General features: G+C 40.8%; 2 protein-coding genes across 2 annotated transcripts in view; both read right to left on the bottom strand.

Annotated features, from left to right (window-relative positions):
* cxadr (CXADR Ig-like cell adhesion molecule) overlaps positions 1-10,184 on the bottom strand; it is a 37,637-nt gene extending 27,453 nt beyond the window's left edge. The window contains exon 1 of the mRNA XM_086131384.1: positions 10,005-10,184. Within this exon, the coding sequence (XP_085987510.1) occupies positions 10,005-10,056 (52 nt within the window). The 5' untranslated portion in view covers positions 10,057-10,184. The remainder of the gene's footprint in view (positions 1-10,004) is intronic.
* Positions 10,185-13,357: 3,173 nt separating this feature from the next.
* Positions 13,358-23,267, bottom strand: c15h21orf91 (chromosome 15 C21orf91 homolog). Its single transcript, XM_086131916.1, has 5 exons — positions 23,107-23,267; positions 21,398-21,543; positions 17,230-17,739; positions 16,798-16,860; positions 13,358-15,256 (listed from the first exon to the last, which is right to left on the bottom strand). The coding sequence occupies exons 1-5, from the start codon at positions 23,226-23,228 to the stop codon at positions 15,075-15,077; spliced, it is 1,023 nt and encodes a 340-aa protein (XP_085988042.1). The 5' UTR covers positions 23,229-23,267; the 3' UTR covers positions 13,358-15,074.
* Positions 23,268-23,658: the final 391 nt, after the last annotated feature.

The following is a 23,658-nucleotide window of genomic DNA, read 5'->3' as shown; positions in this document are numbered from 1 at the left end:
GATGGATAATCCCTTTTTGTCTTCTTGACATTTTATCTTGGCCCAGACGGACAGCCAAACCAGATCTTCCAGAGCTGGAGTTTGCTTCATTCAGAGGTTCTTGAAGGCAAAAGTAGTAAACACACCTGGGTAATGAACCCTGTAGGACGCCACAGGCGAAGACTGTCAGTTGTTGTTACAGCTTAACTGGGCCCCCCCCCCCCCCCGGGTTTTATTCATGCCTCCAGCTCGCACACTCGGCGCAGACACAAGAAGGAGGCGTAAAACGAGAACGCCACATACAACGTTAAGTGACAAGATGCAATTGGGGACGTTAAAAATAACCCTGCTGAACTACTTAAGATATCCCCAAACAAAGTGGCAATCCAGTAAACCATGGCACACAACGATAACATGTATTCTATGCACTTCTCAGATGTGCACAAGGTGATTTGTTTCAGAGAAATAAGGATGAGGAAGAGTCTGGAGAAGTCTGGAAAATGGAGATAAAAGCACTAAGTAAGCCCATTTTGATGGAGAACCCTGATCCTCTAAGTCTGTCATTTTAGCTTCACAACAAACTACCCGAGATCAGACTTTTTCTAAATATAGAAATTCAGAATATTGCTCATCAACAGTAAATCAGAGATTCCACCTAATTCAAACTTTTATTTATATTCTGAATGGATGAAGTGGCTGGGGAAAGGGAACTCTTGGCTTCCCTTGCTTAGGCTGCTGTCTCGTAACCTGACCCCACCAGATAAGCGGAACAAAACAGATGAAGAGATGGAGATCATGGAGGGCAATCCTTCATTTTCAATGTCTGACAAACAACGATAATGCCAACATTACGACTGTCTGTTTTATGTGTTGTATTATTTTGTCATTTTATATTAAGTGTTCTTTTGATGGCGGTGCGGGCACCCGCAGCGGCTCCTCTTGTTGTCTGTTGTCTGTTTAAGAGGGAGGAAATTTCATCTGCGCTGTATGTGTAGAAATTTACAGATACAGCACATTTGACAATAAAGTTGTACTTGATACTTGATTACTACCTGCCACACAAGTTTCTTTCCAGGTGACTAACCAGAATCAAAATCAGTTTTTACTGGCCAAATATGTATCCCCCCCCCCCCACACACACACACACACAAGGAATTCGTTCACGATAGCATGAGGCACTGCAGCGTTACAGCAAACAACCACGATCACAAAATATAAATTTAAAACATAAATACACACTTCCATTTCGGTAGACAGTCATTGATAATGACATCTAGAATGGCGCAACCGTTCTGGAGTAGCGTAGCCTGAGGCTGCTGAAAGGCTTTTCTGAATCAGACTGCCAAGCATGAAGAAAGTCTAAACGGCTCCCAATAATTATCCATTTGTTCTTCTTAACGCTAATAAGAAACATCATTGTTTTCCATTTAGCCTCTTAATTATCAAACATGAATTCACTTTCACGTGTCCTGTTGCACACTGAACGTTGGGAAGACAGACCGAGTCCGATGGCGAATAGCGGAATTTCTGCACATCAGAATAAGCATTTTAAGCGTTTTCTTTTTTTGACTTCAAAATCGCGCCGCGAGAGTGGCTGCCTTTCCAGCAGCTCCTATATTTTGTTGTTCTACTTCTTCCTTTGATAACTTTGCTGCTGTGAATTGGGAATTTCTCTATTGCGAGACTAATAAAGGTTTTCTTATGTTTTCTTATCTTTTTTTGGGGGGGGGGGGCATTTCTAAAGGAACATTGATGTTCCTTGAGAAATACTGTATGGCAAAAACCAATAGCTAAGCATCAACCGGTAGGTGAAAATTTGACTGCACAAATTGCGCAGGAGTTGCGTCAGTGGTGACGATGCTTCTGGGTCAACCTTTGCTGGCGGAAAATGCCGCTGCTTCGAAAGGCCAGTGTGGTTGATAGGTATTGTGAGTAATGACATCATTTATGATCAACAATCATATGCAATTAAGGGTCATTTGAGCAAATGTGTTATTTCAGAAGGCACGGCAACTTTATTTATGCAGCACATTTCATATGCAAGGCACCTCAATGTGCTTCAGCAGTTTAGAAGTGTGCATGAAAATGGACCCTAGAAGTAGCTGTCCATTTCAAAAAGGTTGGTCGTGGTCCTTGCTTGTTGAGAGCATTCCACTCCCTACTCTGTCAAGCAGACTTCCCGAGGGCTTCCATTTTTGCAGCCACCATTGTCCGATCAGAAATAATCTGTCGCATGGTTTGTTGTGATTCTGTTTTATTTGTGGCATGACAAGAAACTGAAACAGAGGCGAAAGTACCAAGCTCACAAATCTATCAAATGACTTGGACCAGAGAATGAATAATAGGTGTGAACTAACAAAGTGGCATCCTTAGGCGGTTGTTGTCAGATAGCGACTTGTTCACAACTGCTGGTGCCTCAAGAACCACTGCAGCAGAATTGCCAACATTGTGCCCGCTCATTAGAACAGCAGCACTTTTTCGATATTGTGCAATGTGACGATATCCAAAACAAGAATATCATAAAAATGTTTCCTGGTTTAAAAATTGATTCTCTCAACATTATGCCAATTTCACTACAAAGATGAAGTGTGCATTTGAATTGCTGTGGTTTGCGCACAGTTTCATTGCAATTCCCATCTCAGGCTTCAAATCTACAGCTTCACTGGCACAAGTGCAAGGGAACATATTAATGCATGTTAATGATGATAGAGGAAGAGGAACGCCGCTAAATATGCTGTGGAGACCTGGTTGCAAAATAATTCCTGCAAATTTAAGTCAGACAACAGCTTGGCTTTCAAATCTGGAGCGGCTCCAAATGGGCAAAAAAAGCCCAAAAAAATTAAAGCATGTGAACACATGACGGCAAATCTCAATACATTTTTATTTCACTATTTCTGAAGGGCAGAAGCCGTTTATGTTCTACTGTTAAATCATGAAACCATTCCAGGCAGCAGGCATGAGCCTTCCCTATTTTAATTACGGTTACTTCTACTTCTATTGTTACTACTGTTAAGTCATCTCTGAATTGGCAGCAAACAAAGGGAGAAAGAAGAAGTCGCAAACAGTGGAAGAAGATGAAGAAGAGGATGTGACGGAGAAGCGGACCAAAAAAAAAAAAGTATTCGCCAATCGCACATATGTTACGATACTATGAAATGTAGGATAAGGCAGCCGAGGTGACTGCAATATTTTTTCTCACCCACAATTTGGACTTGGGCTGGTATTTATTTATGCCGTTACAAAATGTCAATTTGGATAATTACCATACATGCAAAATCGCTGTTGTTTTAATAATCTAATAAATAAAACTGTGCAGCACTGCTATGCACGAAAAATGTTTTGTCTTGGTACTACTTACGATTAATTAAGTGCAAAAATGGCATAATGTTTATTTTTTATTTTCAATACATACGGGATTTACTGACTATCAAAACAGTCTACCTTGCTAATGTTGGGGGGGGGGGGCCTGAGACTCCTGCGCGTTTTTAACAGGGTAGAATCTGTATTACACTTGGGTTAACGATGGGAAAGAGACTGCTGAGTCACCCAATTACTGAGCCCGATACTGCATATATTATAAAAGGCATGCGGCGGGGAAAAAGGATGGCCAGCCTTTTTAAAGACTTTCTATTTTTGATTTGGAACAGCTTCTAGTGATTGATCCCTCCCTCAGCTGCCAAACAAGATTTAAACATGAACTGGCATTTTTAACGTGGCCAATGGGGTCGCAGAATTCAGGCCTGCACACCTTGATGCTGAAAAGCTGACACATGTGCAGACCAAATAAGTGTTAGTTTGCTAAAAAGGTCAATAACGGCGATTGCGCCCGAGCCGTTTTTTAAATCATCTATTGTGTTGAATAATGTACAATTACAGCCGAGCGTCTGAACAGAAAACGGACACAGCGTCAGGACTCGCTGAGATGAACAATTTTTTTTACGAAAAGGAGATTTCAGACAGATAAGTCGGCAAAAGGGTCACTGTGATATCTCTCGGAAGGATATGAAATGAACACAAACAAACCAACTGACGGTCAAACAAATGAAAAGGAAAGCCGACGCAACCAGGTCTTGTGTGTCTCAACACTTTTGTCCACGGTGCTTGTCATGTGACTTGGTGATTAAAACAAAATCCCACCAAGACAAATTAAGGGAGACTCAACAGACATTATTTGCCTTTCTCCGCGTTCACAGTGAACAATGTGTCATGCTTTTTAATGAGCTAGGTGCGCTAAAAACGTCTCCCTCAACAGCTGCTTTACCCGCTCCTCCACTCCTCCTCCTCCTCTCAACCGCCCCCCGACCTTCTTCTAGCCACCCTGTCAGAGGCACATTATTTTTCAAGATTAGACCAATAATTAACTCTAATGTTCTTAGAAAGGAGAGCTCGGGTTTATTGCTGGCGGAGACAATGCAATTATCTTGCCGAAACTCCGTTCTGAGAAGGTTCTGCCTGGACATTCACCGATAATGTGACATGAACGACAACACGCGAGGCTTGTCCGCAAAATAATTTGTACAAAGAGAGTTGGAACTCGCAGCAATAGATAGGCTGTCAGAACACATTGTCAAGCCTGTAGCATATGATGATGGGGTTTTTTCTCTCTCTCTAAAGCAGGGGTGTCAAACTCATTTCATATTGTGGGCCGCATACGGCCTCGGTCGATGTCAAGTGGGCCAGACCATTAAAATTATACCATACTCTGCTATAAATAACCAAAATATGTCTTTCCTTTGTTTTGATATAGCGAAGCACAAGTACATGAGGAAAATGTTGAAATGTACCTACATTTCATTTACCTAACATTTCATAAAACACCTTAGATTTCCTTCGACAAATGTGCAATTTAATTTTATCATTCACATATATGCAGTGCAACTGATCCCACTGATTGTACAAAGGCACACAACTTGAACAATTAGTATTTAAAAATATAGTCATGCATTTTAAGATTAAACAAGATTTATAAAGAAAGGATTTTTTAAAACCATTTACACATGTGCATATGAAATCTAAATGTAACCCCCACCTACACTTTACAAACGAAAGAGAAAACAATGACTAGCGGTTAATACATGAATTGCATCTTAATAAAAATATTCATTTTGTGTCTTTTATGCTTTTTTTTTCATTTTTAAATTATCCCGCGGGCCTGATCGAACCCCCTCGGGGGCCGGTTCCAGCCCGCGGGCCGTATGTTTGACACCACTGCTCTAAAGCCTAGCCCCACTTTTTAAATGCGAGCATGACAGCTAAACTGACAGACAGGTTTGACTTTGAGATTGTTCACAACTGTGCCAACACGTCCCTCACAGGTTCAGATTCACCTTATAAGAGTTAAAACACTTACTGCCATAAAATCTCAAAGCAAGCCCACATCACAAAAAAATTGCCATTAAACACAATTAACCGAGTGGGCTATAAATTAGAATGAGAATCTCAACAATCGGCTAGATCTGTGAAATTACGATTCCAAACCATAAATTCTGGACACGCCGCCACTCTGCAAGTGGACGGTAAATAATGTAAAAACAAGTTTGTCCACACAGCTCACGTTTGGTATTATTTATCAAGTAATATCAAACAACCGTGTATTTGTAGTTTTTAATAACAGTAAAATAAAATTGGGTATTTCATAGAAAAGTGACTGAGCTAGCGGAAGGGGCAACATACATTCTGTGTGCCCAGGTTTTTTTTTAATAGAATTTTGTTGAATTGCAGCATGTAATTGTCTGAGATTAATTTTGCATCTGAAGGCTTAAAATAATTTTTTAAAAAAACATACTCACAGGTCTTTCTGCGCTCCTTGTCGGTGAAAAATAAATATATATATATATTTTTTTTTTGCTGTTAACTTGGCTGCTGTCCGCCATGTTTTGTAGCATTGTAAGATACTGTACCGAATATGGCTGACATCGTTTACTTCATCTCCTTCCTTTTCTGTGTTGCAGCCTCTTCTTCGGTGGTTTGTGTCTTCTCGTTTGCTTTTTGTTGCAGCATGCACTCAGAGGGAGGCGCCGAAAAACAATGGCACGTGCTAACCATTTTATCGGAGTTTAACAGCAACCCGCTTCATGCGTAGTGCATCGTGAGAAGTTGCAGTCAAGGTAGAAATTAGGGATGCACGATCAGCTCAAGCAAGATTTCAATGGGTTGTTTTTTGCTATGATTTTAACAACGGACATATTCGTAGAATACAAAAAACATTTTTTGGAAGAGTCTGAAAAGCGCTATCTGTGGGGGTCGGAGATGCTGGCCATCAAGTGGCTAAGTGATGAATGTGCGATGCGGGTATACATCACCCTTGGAGAAGCGTGGCAAGATAACCGATGGACTCAGGGGGGAGGAAGGGGGGCGGGGGGGTGGGGGGGGGCTGGCACATTCAGCATTGCAATGACCTTGTGTAAACGGATATGTTACAAGGATAAGGGAGAGGGAAAAGTCATCCTTTTTGACCCAGTTGTCCAAATGTTAGAGGACTGAGAGGTGCGATGTAAAACATTTTGTCAAATACTCACCGCTATTACATACGGCGCATTTGTTTTTTGAGCATCAACTAATGTGTGCCATGAAGATCACATGACCACAAAACTAATTACCAGATTTTTTAAAAATTATAACACTATGTGGATTTATATGCGACTAAACAATATTGCCGGCAGGGTGCTAAAGCCTAGATGGCAGAAAACAGGACTTGGATGTGCGTTGTATCTGTCAATGTCACACTGACAGTGAACAAGGAATTAAAGGCAAATCTTTCCAATATCTTCCCACAAGAATGCTTTGGCAGCATCCCAGAAGGAGGTTTTACTCCCAACCTGTCAGAACGGAATGGGCTATGAATACAGAATGGCTGCCCAGCCATTAACTGAACCAGGAAACAAGTACTACTATTAATCAATTCAATTAATTTTGTAGTAGGAAGCAATTTTGCTCACCGAATAAAACTGAAATGAAATGGAGGGGAAAGAGAGAAAGTGAAAAGGTAGTGTGGGGGCATGAACAACAGGATTTCACATTCCCATAACGTTTAACAGGAGTTGGCACTGGGCTCATAAGGCACAAGCACGCTAAAATATTAAGGGCCAGGGACAGTGAATATTCATGCGGGATCGCCCCCATCCTCAGATTGTGGAGGCCAGTGCTCCCGAGTGTAATCTAATTCCACATGTTCCTGCTTCAGTTTCAAGGACAGGGTGAGAGCGAGCGGCTGCTTCTGTGCAACCGGTTTCAGGAGGGAAGTAATAGCTGTGGACGGCTGGGTCGCGACCGCTGAATGTGACCTGAAGTCATTACGAGCTGTCGCGGGGCCAATGACAATGACGAAGGCTGTCATCTTCAGGCTTCGACCAATCTTTCTTGTCCCACCTATGAACCTCGATAGGCTCTATTACATTACAAATTCACCCTGTCATTTGAAAAAAAAAAATGGCCAGTTATTCTGCTTCTAAAAGAAATAAATCCTGATCACACGCATTGCTACGTTAAGCTATTTGAAGCATCCACAACGTTCAGCGTTTCAAAATAACAGGGTTGTTTATTTCTAGTTAAACAGAAATGTGTATGTCAAGGAGAGTGGCTTTGTGACAAACATGTATGCGCATACACAAAGTGCATTCACAGAATTGGTGTGTGTGTGTGTGTGTGTGTGTGTGTGTGTGTGTGTGTGTGTGTGTGTGTGTGTGTGTGTGTGTGTGTGTGTGTGTGCGGGTGCGTGTGTTTTCAAAAGGTAACTAAGCAACCGGGTCTTGGCCACAACCTTCAGTTACACTCTTATCAGGTAACTGCACTCTCCACGCTAGCTTCGTTTCCTCAGGTTTCTGTTTTCCCCCCAATGTCAGTGACATTGTTCTAGTATTGACCTAAAGAGCTAGTGGTCAACATGGTGGGGACACCAAATACTGTAATAGGGGAAATGAAGGCCAGGTGTGTTTCAAAACGGTGGGAAGAAATGTCTCTTTGCATTAAGCGTAGGCACTGCTACTGATAGCACAGTAGATTCTGGGTGAGGTTACACCAGCAGAAGTTAAGACAAAAACACCAATTAACCCTTTCAGGGACAGCGGTTACTATAGCGGACAGCTTTACAATACATTCTTATTTTAGAACACTTGCCCTCATTTAGGTCACAAGTGAGCCGGGGTTGTTTTTTATTTGCTAAAAGCGTTATACATGCTAGCTAAAAGCAGTATACATGCTAGCTCGAAGCAGTATACATGCTAGACTGATGAGCAGATCAGTGGGCACATTAAGGAATAAAATTAGACCAGTATTAACCTGTCACACACACAATTGGTGTGTGGAATAAAATTAGACCTTTCACACACACAATCGCAGCTATGGACAATATGGAGGATTCAATCATCTGTCAATCTAATGTGCGAGTGTTTGTAAACATGGAAGGCAGCCGGTGCACCTGAAGAAAATCTACACATAAAGAGAGACACAAACACACGAAGTCCACACGGCAAGGCCTAAAGCTGATGAAGAAAATTTCGCGAAAAATCCATTCCAAATAGCCAAGATATTTCTGCAACTTTTTTTGGGGGGGGGGGGGGGGGGTTGTTTCACTTTATAGTCCCGTGCAATGCATCCATGAAAGTGCTCCAAGAAACTAGAGCAGAAATGCACTTCCTTGTTATTTCATCATTAAAGAGCAGTTCACAGATATGATTTACTCCTAAAGACAAAACTGTCAAAAGAATGCTACCAGTCCGACAGATACTGTTCTTGACTGCTGAAGTGGAACGTTGCCCAAATGATGAGGCCACGCCGCCATTAGGGTGATAATGAGCCCAAACTAGCACGCACACATACAATGTGAGCCATGAGACAATAGAAGTGTAAAAAAATAAATAAACATTCATTGTTTTACACTCCATGCCCCACAATCTCAAGTATTTCTTTATTCCATGATGGCTCTAACCCTAATAAATTCAATATATGTTCACAAGAGAACATAGTGAAACAAAAACACAATCCCGCTTCAGTTTGTTTAGGGTGGGAGGAGTTTGTATTGTGAGTTTCAATGTAAATTCCAGGACATTAAACACACCCATGTACTTATCTGGAACACATTATGTGGTGCTAAAGCAACATATACACAGACAAAAACAAACAGGGTATGTAAGTTAACAATCACCAGTAAAATATTCAAACTTAAAGATGTGCGTTTATCAAAAATAAACTGTCCGAAATAAATACTGTGACTTTCGATTCACTGGCTTTCATCAACATTCTTGAGTAAAGCTCAGTCTCTCTCCTCTTTCATTTATAACTGCTTCAAACATCAAGGCATATAAGATAAGAAAACCTTTATTTGTCTCACAATGGAGAAATTCCATGTTTTATGTTGTGTTCTGTTCTATTTCTTTTTTATTTTATGTTTGATGTTCTGTAAAGCGCTTACAGCTGCAGCAGTTGTGAAAGAGCTATATAAATAAAGATATGTATTCTAATGTATACCAACTAGCCAATAACAACTGCTTCCAATGTTTTGTTCCACTATTTGCCAAAGCGAGCACTTTGAAGTTCTGAAACCAAAAGATGAAAACGCCCCTCCAGCCACTGTTAACCAACCGAGGACACATCAACGTGTACATAAGTGGATCGTTTACATTTAGCCATATTAAATTCATGATCTAAGTATAATACCTAGAAGTTGTTGAGACAATTCGACTCTCACGTGTCGTTGGACGCTTTTTTTCTGCTACGTTAGCTTTGTAAAACTGACCTTGGATCAGAATTGGCCCCAGTTGTGCATGTTCTACTCAAATGTTTTTACTATTATTATTTTATATCTACCCAATAAGTCCTGTGTACACCTTACTTACTTGTGAAGGTCGTAAGAATACAACAAAGTTATCAGCACTTGAATTGATTTCACCAAAGCAAGTGTCCAGTTTCTCGCCACCGGTTTGGCGTTCCAAAAACACGACGAGGCTGACCACTCGCAGGGGAAAAACGCTTGCTGCCGGAAAAAATATCGTCGCAATCAAAGTAGCGTTTAATGGGAGAAAACTTACCCCCCAAAATGCTGAGGAACAAACAGCACAAGCAGGCGTTTGGTAGCTCCATTCCCGTTGCAGTTTAGTTTCAGTCGAAGTCCTTTCCGGGAAACTTTGCTCAGGAAAACTTGTGGTGTGTTTGAGGGAAAGGCGGTAGCAGAGCTCTCGCCGAGCATCCAGACCAGTCCGCTCCTCCTCCTCTCTGCAGGTGCACAGGGAGCCGCAAGGTGTCACGTGACCTAAGGTCAGTCTCAACTTGATACAGTGCCGCCATCTGGCGGTAGACGGCGTTATTGCGTTGTGCGATTGGAACGAAAAGAACTGTCCCCGAACACTTAAAAACCCCAGAGGTCGAAACGATCTCAAAGTTACTCTCTCTCTCTCTCTCTCTCTCTCTCGCTCTCTCTCTCTCTATATCTATATCTATATCTATATATATATTTATTTATTTTTTACACTTCCCAAGTTTCCAGATTCACGCAGGAGTATCCGCTCTACCGCATGTTTCCCGAGCAGTCATTTCTCTCGCTAATGTCACGATTTTACAGAAAACAGTTTCACTGACTGGGAATATTTGGCCCCCTATCTGGCAACACTAGCCTGCTGCCGTTAGGAGACTCTCACCAGCAATGATAGCCAAGAAGCTTTGATAATACAGTGCTCCTATTACATCTGTAAGCTTATGTTATATTATTATAATTTTATGTTTGAGCATCATATTATTTCATGTTAAGCATACCTAAATTATATTCTGTTGTTTAATAATTGCTTAGACATTTTTTATGTTGATAAGTTCTGATTAGCTGTTACAGTAAGAGAAGCAGAAAGTGATTTTAGTTACGGAGGTGGTGTTCTCGTTCATCCGTTCGGAGGTGCAGACGGGTTTTTTTCTTTCTCCTTTTTAATAAACTGCATTAAAGGATTCCATCTCTCCATCTGTCATTCGTAAAGAGAATATCCACTGAAAAACAACGAACCCCTCAACTTACACATCCATGATTCTACCGGAAAAGCAGTTGGAAGTTTTTATATATCGGTATATGACTGCAGGATGCAGCATTCGTACATATTTACACATGACAGAGATTTATATTCTCACAGGCTGAAGTGGACAAGAGCAGGAATGTACATTGAACCTTTGAGTGCTGATTGGTCACTGTTTTCCGACACTAGTTCACAACAGAAAATGACAAGCCAAGTCAGGAAACAATATTGCAATGCTTACCTCCCTTCAATGATGTGGACACTGGACCTCTGTCTTTAAGGAGTGGTGGGAACTTGAAACTTCTTGGCCCAAAGTGACGATAGAGATCTAAGTGATGATAGAGATCTAAGCGATGAAGGCCACAAAGCTTCTATATTAAGAGTTCAGGTTTCTATGGAGAGTTCTAAAAGAGACATGACTTGCCTTCGTCCCTTCGTCTCAACATTCACCGCAACTCTACAATTAGTGACCCCGATGTGAGCAAAAAAAAAAGAAGAAAAAAGACAGATTTAAATGCAAACATCTACGTTGCAACAGTTAGCTTGCCCGATTTTTGACAACACAACCCAGGTAACACAGCTTCTTGCACCCGGGCGCCAGCGTGTTGCGCGTGAATTTGGACTCACTCCATACGCCCTCGGCAGCCAGCAACAGAATGGTGACCTGGAAATTGGGACAGCACCGACAGCAACAAAACCCCAGATTCCCCAACAAAGCCCCACACAGCCCCAGATTCCTTTGAAATTTCAGCCGCTGAAGCCAGCTTCATCTTGGAACATGAATCTTGGTGGGCTGTTCAATAATGAGTGGACCCACAAGAAAATTCACATGAAAACTTCTAAATTAGTTTTGACGTTGATATTTTGGTCAAAAGTCTATTCGTAATTAAATAAATTGATTACTTTCAAAATTAAACGTTTTTATTCGACTCCAACTCCAACATTTTTTTTTACAATGAACATCATAAATCATAAGTCATCTCTCAATAATTAATAGAATAGCTTACAATGAAAATAACATTTTCATCAGAAATTGACAACGCATAAAATACATGCGTTAAAAATTACTGTACAAAGAAGCAGGCTACTTCCTGCCTCAGGGAGGATGTGGACTGAACTTGAATGGTCACCAGCCAATATATGGATAATTCCACAGAAGAGGGCCATTCAAGTCCAGCAGAGATTCGAACCGAGGACTTCTCAAACAAAACAGTGAGCGTAACCTGTATTAATTTTCTGCAGACAAAACCTGATACAAAGAGCTGTAAATGTAAGTGCGTCATTCGTCCAACAGATGGCAGCATGCACACTTGCTCTCTGGTAACCCCCCCCCCCCCCCCCCCCCACCCAATCCCTCATACAGTTTTTACATAATAGTGAACGTGTTTACTGGGAGTCGCAGAAAAATAACTGCCTGCAAATTAAACAATCCTACATAAAATGTTAATATAAAGTCATAAACATATACCGTTTAGTTGGCTTGGACTGAACTTGGCCGGAGTGATATAGATGAGGGTGACCTTCACATTAGGTCTACTTCATTGCCTTCTGCAATTATTTTTCCCGTTTAATGATGGACAACTAATGTAGCACATTATGGTTATGGCTTCCTTCAGAGGGATATTATGATTGTGAAAAATCGTATCTTTGTATCGTAACCTTATTTTGCTTTTTGGGCACTATTGCCATTTCAATTCATTATGTACCCCCCCCCCCCCCCCCTCCCAAAAAAAGCAAAAGTGATGGAAAAAAGTGATGGAAAATAGTAACAAGAAAATATTTAAGTACACGACTATGTTCAATTTATTTTCAGGAGCGATTTAGTGAAAAAAATAAAGGAATACAGCCAATTTGCTTCAGATGTTCTTCAGGTGTTTTTTTTTTTAACGTGTTTGTGTTGTTTGTTCACTAAACGGTGTTCTTTTGATGTGAGGTTCACATTCCATCTGTTGTAGTTGCATAGCAGATATTGTAAATCTAACCGCAAAAAGCTTGATTCCATTGTTTGTTTTCTTTTTAAACTACCATGATGCATTTCAGAATTATACTATTTGGGAGAGAAAAAAATGGAAATTTTGTTGATCAAAGCATGTTGTCAATCCTTACAGAATATGTATGTTTTAACACTTGGGTACAAATATTCTGTTTTCTGGTGTGACTGTACACCCATGAAAAGTAAAATTTACCAACCGGGTGACTCTTATCTGCCCATTTCTCAATATGTGTAGCTAGCTGTTCCACCCCACTGTTACTTAACAGGGGAGTAAATTTGGGAAATCATGAGGGAGATATTACAAAACCTAGAATTCAGTTTGAAAAAAAAAATCATGTGCCTTTCACTTCACTAACCAACTCAAAATTGAACAAGTTCAGTGAACAATCATCCGTTTCGGATTAATATTTGGGCAATGTTTATTAGGACATTGTTGATGATTTGATGTGGTGAAAGTTTGCAACGTGAGTATACAATTTGATCAGCAATACATAACATCATAAAAACAGACCCTGACGTTACCACATGTGCATCAATTGAAACTCACCTTGCCAAGGCAAGAATGTAATATTTAAGACAACTAGGGTAGCAAAAAAAAACAACAAATTTTATTGAAACCGGAAAAAAAGCATAAATCATACAAGCTGTTGAAGCTCCACTACGACACACACACACACACACACACACACACACACACACACAAAATAAATAAATAAAGCTCACACAACACAAATGTGTCTCTGTTTAAAATAAAGGTCAAAATGTATACTCGAGTCTCCAGTTGAGGAATTCTGCTGAACAAAGGCATAGATGAGCAGTCTTTTTTCTACGCGGTACAAAAATACACGGTATCCATATTCATAACATTAAAACTCCACAAAAACAGAAATCTCTTTGCTAAAACCTACTCAAAAAATATATACGTCTCAAATGGAGCTAAACCCCAAAAAGGGTGAAATAAATGGACTCTCTTACAAAGAGAATGAAAGTTTTAACTCTTTCTAATCACGAATCTGATTCTGCAGCCAAAGGAGCTTTCTAAGGACAAGTAGTTGTTTGCATTCGGCTTCTAAATGATCTGTTTCTCTTTTGCATAGATTTCTTATTTCATGAACTAACCAAAACAGGGTCTCAAGTATCACAATGAAATAGTCACAACCACATAGTCATAAAACGTAAAAAAAACAAAACAAAAAACAAAACAAAGAATTACATAGTCACTGAGAACAAAGTCTAAGTTGGTTAAAAAGTAATACTCTGAAGAATTGAGTAGAAACCAAAAAAAAAACCGCAAGTGAAACCCAGTTCAGTGTTGCAACATCTGTTCATGGCGTTTACAGTTCATAAGAGAAGCACAGAATCTAAACTGACTTTGGTTTGACAATTAAATATGTCCTTAAAATTTCTTCATGCATCTCTGTACGACAGCAATACTTTTTCAGAGGGAGCTTGAACAACGTAATGAAGGCGCATTTTTTTTGGGAAGGGATACCCAACAGGGCATACAAGCTATACAGATAAATTATTATAAAGCCTTGGTCCATGAGTTCCCCCTTTTGGTTTTGCCCTGTGATCTTTTCAGAGTTCAACTTATCTCATCTTATTGCACTGATCTAAAATCCTTTGTTGATATACCGGTAATTGTGTAACCTTCACATGTTCAGTGCTTTACCGTGATACCGACTCAGCTGTATGTAAAAGTTATACTGTAGACCAGAGAACAAAAAGCAGTTGAAATGCAGATTTTTTAAAAATTACTTGTTTTTAAGTGCAACAAAAATGGACGCCATTGTTGCACAATATAACATAAATTCAAGCAAGCCAGGTTTTAAAATGCTGAGAATGATGAGCAGAAATATAAAAATATATAATATTTAACAGAAAATGGGTAAAATATACCTGCACAAAATGAACCAAAAGTAAATGAAACACAGTGCCTTAAGAGATTTTGGACTTTGACCAGTTTGAGTAAAATTTAGCCGTTTGTCGCCAAGCAAGCCCTTAATACTGAGCTCAGTGCTATCCCCACAGCATCACGCAGAGGGCATTTCGTTCTCAGTCTTATTGCTGCAAACACATACATAATTGTCCCAAAGACACGCGCATGCACATCACTCAACGGGGCCTCCGACACCATTGCCACTGCCGGTCTTGACGCCAGCCCTACTAATGTGCAGCCAGGGCAGCTTGGCACAGTTCTTGAAGAGCTGCTCGATGGCTACATGACGCACGTGCAGCTCGGACGCCAACGAATCTTTCTCCTGCACGGCCGCAGTAAGCTCGTCGAAGACCTCTGTGGAACAAGAAGCAGGGTAATGCTCAACTTTACACCAGCCACTTCAAGCAGAGACCAGACACGTCGCATGCTAAATTACACTATTTTACGCACTATAAGGAGCACCAAAAGGCATTCAATTTTCTCAAAAGCCGACAGTGCCTATAATCTGAAGCGCCTTATATATGGATCAATATTCAGATTTCTTGGAAGTAGAACTTTAAATGTTCTGGAAAGCGCTTTGTTGCAGCTGCAGCGGTTGTGAACGCTCTAAATAAATAAAGCTGTATTGTATAGCCTTTAGCGTAGCTCCATCTAGTGGGTGCATAACGCAACCACAGCCATTATTGTAGCTTCTATTCCATGCGTCTTATAATGCGGTGCGCCCTACATGTGAAAACAGTTTTAAAATAGGCCATTCATTGAAGGTGCGCCTTATACTACGAAGCGCATTATAGTGCGGAAAATATGGTTTCCTATTTGCATATCATAGTAGTTTGGTGGACACATCCTGTCTAAATCTGGACAATTTTTGAGCATATGCCAAAGCTGCAACCTGCGCTAACACACTAGTAAAGTAAAACAAATATGGAAAACAAAACCTGTAGACCATAAATATAAAACAATAAATACAGCAGTAAGCGAGCGGGACTTTTTGTGCCATACAACGACATTCGAATGCCACTGCGAAAGCTCATTCATTGTGTGACGTTCATAACCTCTTATCAGGACAGTTGTAACTCGAGGAGGCTCTTTATACACCATATTGATCATAGATTTTAAAAATGTAAACGTAGCGTAAATTCTGGAGCATGAAATGCATTTATTGTTTACCTCTTCTAATCTCACAAATTACTAATGCAGTTAATAGTTCAATTTCTGAGCATGGATGACAGCAGATTGGTGGGTGCGTAATACATTTTACAAAGGAAAAACCATCTTTTGGAGGAGGGTGGCGGTGGGGGGTGGTTTTATCCCAATGCGTGTTCTGCTTGAAAAAGTAATGGTAATTAAAGAAAGAGTGATAGGACCGACATATATGTCGGTGCCACAAAAGTAGACAGCTGTTCTTTGCATGGTGCTCTGACTTCATGGAATGTCATTTTCTCAGCCTTTACAAGGGGCTGCATTTGACATGGTATCCCTAAAATATGGACATTTGTCTTTGTCTTTATTTATTTAACAGGGACGTTGCACAACAAATGTGTTGCACAGACCAGAAATAGCTACGAGGTCATTTGCATCTGAAGTCCGTGAACAGAAGCAGTGACAGTGGGTCACACATGAACAAAAAAAATGCCCATCTCCAATAAATGACAATCACTAGATGATACGGTTTCCTTTGTGGAAAAGATGAGGGCTGTTCAACACAAAGCAAGCCGCATTTATAGTGTTTATTTATTCATGCCATAATCCTAGATTGACGCCTCCATTTGGAAATGCTCTCAAAGCCTCGCAGCACCTCTGGCTGAATACAACCCTGCAACCCTGACTGAATGCATTTCTTCAAACCATCCAAAAAAAAAACAAAACACTATTGGCTCGTTCATGCCACTTACTTTGGATCTTAATGAGAAGCTGGGTGGTCAATTGATGGAGCTCATCCACACACATTTGAGTCACTAAAAGAAAAAAAAAACAGCTGGGGTTAGATTGTGAGAAATCCAGGTGTCACATTTGAAATAAATCCAATGACAATGTTCATCAGATTCTGCATGTAAAAAAAAAAACAACAACAAAAAATCTTAACTTTGTAAATCTTTTATCAATTATGAATGTGAACTGCAACCTACAAAGTAATGTGTACGCACCGAATCATGCAAATACGCTCGCTCGAAACTGTAACCTTTGGAATCACAGAATGTTAATTTGTGACACCTGAAAATGCAGTTTAAGCAGTGAGCCGGTGTTTCTTGACACATTCAGCTCAAGAAAAGAAAGTGAAACTTTGTGTGGGGTTCATACAGTAGGTAAATTCCACACTGGCTCACATTCATCTCTGCTGTGGCCCTGATGTTTGCGCTCAGTCTGCCCTCCCGCTGACGGTGAATTCCGGATGTGAAGAGCTTTCCTGCCGTCGCTGGACCATACGTCCCCCTGTGAGTTCTGCAGCATCCTTAGTTCCTGGGCTGTGTGACACTCCAACGTCCCCATGCTGTAGTCAGGCAGCCGCGGTGCGTCCACCGGTTCCCAGCGTGGGGCGTAACGGGGCACCTGGGCTTCTGACTGAGGCAGCAGCTTGCAGTCGCCCAGCTGGCTGTAACAGAGAAGCCTGGACCCGCGTCTGCCGAGGCCATTGGTGGACGGGACATTGTCTTTGTTCTGCGCGTACTGGATGATGCGATTCAGTTTTTGGCTGAGGGCCAGTTTCATGCCCTCGTAGGCACTTCGGGAGATCTTGGAGTGTGACAGCTTCTGGTTGGCGATGAGGTGACATTTCTCAAAGCAGTCTCTGTGGCCGCGCAGAGACTTCGAATGTAATAGAGTGGAAGCAGAAACGCCTGTAAACACACAAACAGGAGAACTAAATAAAAGCGCACGCATATCGATTGGTCACAACTAAGTCATAGTTGAGTTGGTCGCATAAAAATTGATTTTGCATTGGTAAAAACCAATTACCAATACAAAATATGCATGTGTGGTCTAGGCATTTTTTTTTCACATTTTACACTGCAGTGTCTGCAACTTTGATTGTGTGTGGCTTTAAAAGGCGGGGCCTGACCTGATGAGTGACTTGGAAGTTAGCGAAGGAGAAGAATGTAGAGTTGGCTGTTGTGAGCTCAGGTTAGTAGCTAGATGTTGTTAACCAGTCTGTGACTTGAGTGCTGAGACAATACTCGAACACTGAACTGCCAGTGTGATTAAATATTCTCCAACATGAATGGACGCTAAAACTGTCGGGTTGACCCATCACAATCTCTCTGTAAAGCTGCTTATGGTGTAGGGGGATTACCAAGTGCAGCCGTAATAGGAGAGTGCCATCAATGCAAACAAAATCTTTTATAGTGGTTAAGTTCTTAATACAGAAAAGAAAGCAAGTTAAAAATGAGATGCCTGCAGCAAATATGCAAGGTGATTTTACGCATTCTGCCCTCATCGCTTAAGACTTGAGTGTGTCGTGGGTTTTTTTTTGCCCTCATATTAACAATTATGAACAAATTCTATTTCAATCATTGGCCACCAGAAAATTGTAGCAAAATGTAAACAAGGGCGACTTTAAATATATATGGCTGAGTAGAAGTTTCGGACCATGACACAAGTCGACATCTATCTATTTTTAGCTTTGTATTTTGACAGTCTGACTCACGTACCTCCAAGTCAGAACTTCACAATGAACGGATTAGTCTCATGAAAAACTCGCATAGAAGATTACCAAGACATGAGTGCGTAAATGGGTATTCTGCCTTTCAAATGTCAGCGGCTGCAAATACTATTTATTGACTGCCGTCACTCTTAAAACAATTTTAGTCTCGAACATGCACTAACCATTACTTTCCAAGTGGGAGGGGGGGGGGGGTTAAAAAAAAAAAGGTCGGCCCACAAACCAAGGCAACATCGCACCAGCCGAAGAGCTCAGTTCAACTAAGCAGCTTAGCACTTCTTGTCTTTTACGGTTGTGTACACACAGACTATTCACCGGAGGCATATATGCATATTGTTCAGCTGCGAAAAAGAGACATTGGGCACAAATGTCACTGACTGTGTTTACTTGTACACATATAAAGAGGTTACTGACAGGTCTTTTTTGTTCCCTTCTGCGGTTGCCGAGTCTACTTGAGAACTTTACTTTTGGAGGCATGTGGAATAAAGGTCATTGGTGCTAAGGTGTTGAACAGAGCTGTCTGGCAACACGTGGAAGAATGTTGAGTCAGCAGCTGTGTGGCCTAAATAGACAACATTGATCTCACGCAGGCAGCAGTTAGGCGCTGACAAGCATATACATATTGATTAGGGCTGTGTGATATGGCTAAAAATTAATATCTCAATATTTTTGCTAGGTATCTCGACAACGATACGATAACGATAATACTACGGGTTCAGTGAAAACTATCCATTCATTTTCTGATCCGCTTATCCACACAAGGGTCGTGGGGCGCGCTGGAGCCTATCCCAGCTGTCATTGGGCAGTAGACTGGGGACACCCTGAACTGGTTGCCGGCCAATCGCACGTCACACATAGACCAACAACAATTTGCATTTCCAATCACAGGTTAGGGACAATTTAGAGTGTTTCATCAACCTGCCCTGCGTGTTTTTGGAATGTGGGAGGAAACCGGAGGACCCGGAGAAAGCCCACACATGATCGAGGAGAACATACAAACTCAACACAGGAAGGCCAGAATGCACCTCTGCACTGTGAGGCCGACGCGCTAACCGGTCGACCACCGGGCCGCCCTGTGCATGTGCAATGTGACACATTTACCAGGAGCAATTGGCTCACTTAATAAAGTGAAAGCCAACAAAGGGGTGTTATTAGATTACTACTGTCTCCAAAGCTTGTTAAGTATCATCTGACATTTGCTGTAGTCCATTTGTTATTTTGGAAGGCGTGAGAAAACCTAAGCGCATATCCTGGAGCATTTAAAAGCATCTCGCAGCAGAAGGAACTGCAGGGTGAAGAGTTCACTGCCAAAGAATTGGCTGTTGGAAGGAGCATGTCGCAATAGCCACGGTAGTGCGGCAAATGAGAATCAGATGCATCATTCTGACAACACAAACCCAGCTGGTAACATTAGCAGGTCTCCGCAGAAATGTGTTTATGTAATCAGATAAAGGAAAGCAGCCGTGGTTAGCTCAACCTGGAGGCTCAAGTCTGGTTGAGCCTCACCCCTTTACTCGAAGTTGGCTTGATGCTATTTGAACATCTCTGAATCATGTGACTCATTGCATGTTTTGTCATAGGACTGACAGAAAACTAGTCCCAATTATAATTCAAGGTAATAACAATATTGCACATTTTATTTTTATCTTACATGAATACAGTTACCACTACACGCAATCTGGGTTCCACTCGCCCTGATGTTTTTTGTTTGTTATTCTTTTCTGAGACCACAGCAGCTTCCTTGTTCTCGGCTGGGCTGTTGTGGTTCAGGCTATGTAATCATGTACTGACCACAGCTCACATGGTGCAGTGGAACAAAACAATGTGTCTCAGATAGAAATTCCTATTGAAGAAAAGGCATTCAAGTGGATTGCAGATCATCACAATGACCGTATGCTGTTATTTCACAAGAAATGGGATAGAGAGGCCAAAGCAGTTTCCTTAGAAAACACCTACTCGGAACTCCAACAATGGCTGCACTTCCTGAATGTTGTACATAAAAAGAACTGACATGAAACAGGGTTTTTTTCTCTTCCACAAAGAGTCCGTACAACTAAATACAAATATTGATGATCAAGGGGAACAAAGGAGAAATCCTGTGCTTTGCAATCTGTCTCAACTCTTAAAGATGGCTCCATCACTTGTTGGATCTTGCTGCGGCGATGTGTCAGTGCAAGTTAAGGTAGAGCATGTGCATGTCAACAAGTCTCAACATTTCATGCGAATGTCAGAGGAGCATGTAGGGAGGAGAGGCTGGAGGCAGAAATTATACTTTTGATTCCACGCTCTGGTAAAACAAAAATGGACCTGTCCTCAGCCAAAGCAGCTTATGGGCCAATTCGAAACAACTGTCACTATAGGTAAAGTGACGCATGAAGAGCCTTGTAATTTTGATCCACTGAGATATTGGAGCTTCAAGGCCCTTTTGCGTTGCCTGCAAAAGCCTTTGTTCCATTAAGGGCTGACACAAGGAAAAGAAAGTTTAAGTAATGACATGACTTTCCGCCATCATGTCACTGTACATCTAGTGCAGTGGACCCTTGCATACTTGTGGTTCAGCACTCACCGATATGCATAGTCTCATTTTTTCCCTCAAAATATTTAGGGAGGATTTGGGTGATTTTTTTTTTGGTGTGGTTTTTTTAAGATGGCCGTTTTGCCACTTGCTGTTGACTAAAATCACAGCGCCGAACGGGCTAGGTGACAACCGGTCACAGCTCACCTGATTTTTTTTAGGCTAGTGACCAGAGCGACGTGCTACCAGTTTAAGGAATATCAGTCCATCTTGTGAGCATCTGATTAAAAAATAAATAAATAAAAAATAACAGTGGTTCTACCTTCTATGCTCAGATCAAAGCAGACGTGGCAGAAAGATAAGGTCCCTGTATCTGTTTCCAGCTTGCAGACGCTGCAGATGTTGTCGTCATTCAGATCAATGTTCACAAACTGCTCCTCTTCATCCATGGCACGTCCAGCGAAACAGCTGGGAAATGAATCAAATGGCTCAATGTAAGAAGCTTGGAGAACGTAATTTTTTTTTCTTTGCTGTGAATCGCATTTTTTTCCTGTATCGCTTGAGAGAAAGGTTTTGTAGTTTTGTGGGTGCAATACAGTCAAAGAGCAGTTTCTACAAAGATGATTACATATAATTAGAAATACATTGCAAAGAAAGTGGGACCAAAATTGGATTTGGACATTCTTATTTGTTTAATGATTAACAAACTTCTAACATAGCATATTTCAACCATACTTAATTGCAATTGGAGTACTGTATTCCGATTACATCAAGCTCACGTGTCGTGGCTTATCTGGTCTAAACATTTATGCTGCACTCACAATTACAGATATTCGATATGTTTGATTCTGACCTGAGCATATCAAATTCCATGTCATCCCCCGCACCCCCATTTACACTGGTATGACAAATATCCATGGCACTTGAGAGCAAGAAAAGTTGGAAGTGTATCACTTTAAACCATCCATATGGTGCTTCAGGCAAGGGGCGTTGTACACTTTGGAGTGGTCATCAGCCATTCACAGGGCACATAAACAACTATTCACACTAACAGTACATTTTAATTCACAATAAAAATCCCATGGACCAAAAATGTTAATTACTGTATTAAGAGGAATTACAAGAGTGAAAATGTACACTTGGTAAAGACATATTGTTCATGATTACTCACAATACTTTGGAAACAGATAAATATCAATAATCAACCCTTTATTCCCAAAAATATCTGCCCGCGTTTACATTTTCAAATGATCACTTCTACCATATTATGAGAAAACCACAATGATCTGCTGGCTAGTCATGTTGTCCTTGGGGAATGGGGGGGGGGGGGGCTACCTGGTGCCCGTGAGCATCATGTTGGTTACTGCCGATTTAGTCTTCAATGAAATTTGCATGTGTGTTTTTGCATAAATAAATAAAAAGTGTTTATTTTAACATTCATTCTCATCTTATTTTTACTGTATTATTTATAATCCATGTTATAATAATTATTACATTAAATGGATTCAAATACAATAAAAAAAATTGTGAATTCAAACAATTGCTTAGATGAAGGAACATATATAACGGTATTTTAATTAACGGTATTTATTTTAACTAATTTTAGGTAAAATAGCTCACATAATATAAATACATAATCGGTGGGTCGATTTAACTTGGAAACTTTCGCATCCAAAATTTAAAAAAAAAAGTTTCGTAATAGATTGTTGTGTGCATATTGGCCGTTTAGAGGAACGACACACATTGACGCTTTAATACCAATTACCTTGTATTCGCATTAGCAACCAAACGATTACGTTGATTATCTTCACAAAAATCAATTCAGGTTCCTCGTTGACTGATAGATGTTGATTGGTGTACAAACAAAACGATCAATGCGCTGTATGTGTCCATATCGTATAGCGTTCAAAAAAAGTCGAGCTAACAATAAGTAAAGCTAGTAACAGTAGCTAAACTAGCATCCCCTCGAGTGGTTACATCTGTATTCTTCGTGACCGTTATTCGGCATTGACGAGCACAAAATTGTCTTACCCAGCGAGTGCAGCCAACTCTCCCTTATCTTCAAGAGACTGTCCTCGGTCTGGTCGCAGTTTCCGTCGCGTCGCACAGCAGTTGTTCTTCGCTTGGTAAAACACACAAACATCTGATAACATCCACGCGTCACGGCAAATCCCAAAACATTTAGCAGAAACCTCCTGTCGACCACCGGAATGTACCACTAGTTTGATTCAGAGAGGAGAAGATAAACTGTTTCTTCACAAGTATCGTGAACATACCGGTAACTAAAAAATAACAACTAAGAAAATACGTTAAAAGGGCATATGCACACAGAGCTGCATTATTTTTTTTTTCGTATTTACTTGTCCCTCATAATAATTACTTGTAATACTCCCCCACAAACTCAACATGGTATGCCCTCCGGATGTCGTCGGTACACATGTTTCCATTCCATCCGTTTCGGTTTACAGTAACAGGCTTCTGGTCACAAATAAAAGTCAGATGATCATGATGATGATGATAATAATAATAATAATGATAATAATCTGACACTTTCTGTGATTAGTTGACAAATACTTCAATGAC

The sequence above is a fragment of the Hippocampus guttulatus genome, chromosome 15, assembly GCF_054856545.1.
Source record: "Hippocampus guttulatus isolate MCC_2025c chromosome 15, RoL_Hgut_1.0, whole genome shotgun sequence".
Lineage (NCBI taxonomy): Eukaryota > Metazoa > Chordata > Actinopteri > Syngnathiformes > Syngnathidae > Hippocampus > Hippocampus guttulatus.
Note: the sequence above shows the minus strand (reverse complement) of the source record. Positions and strands in the feature narration are given on the sequence as shown.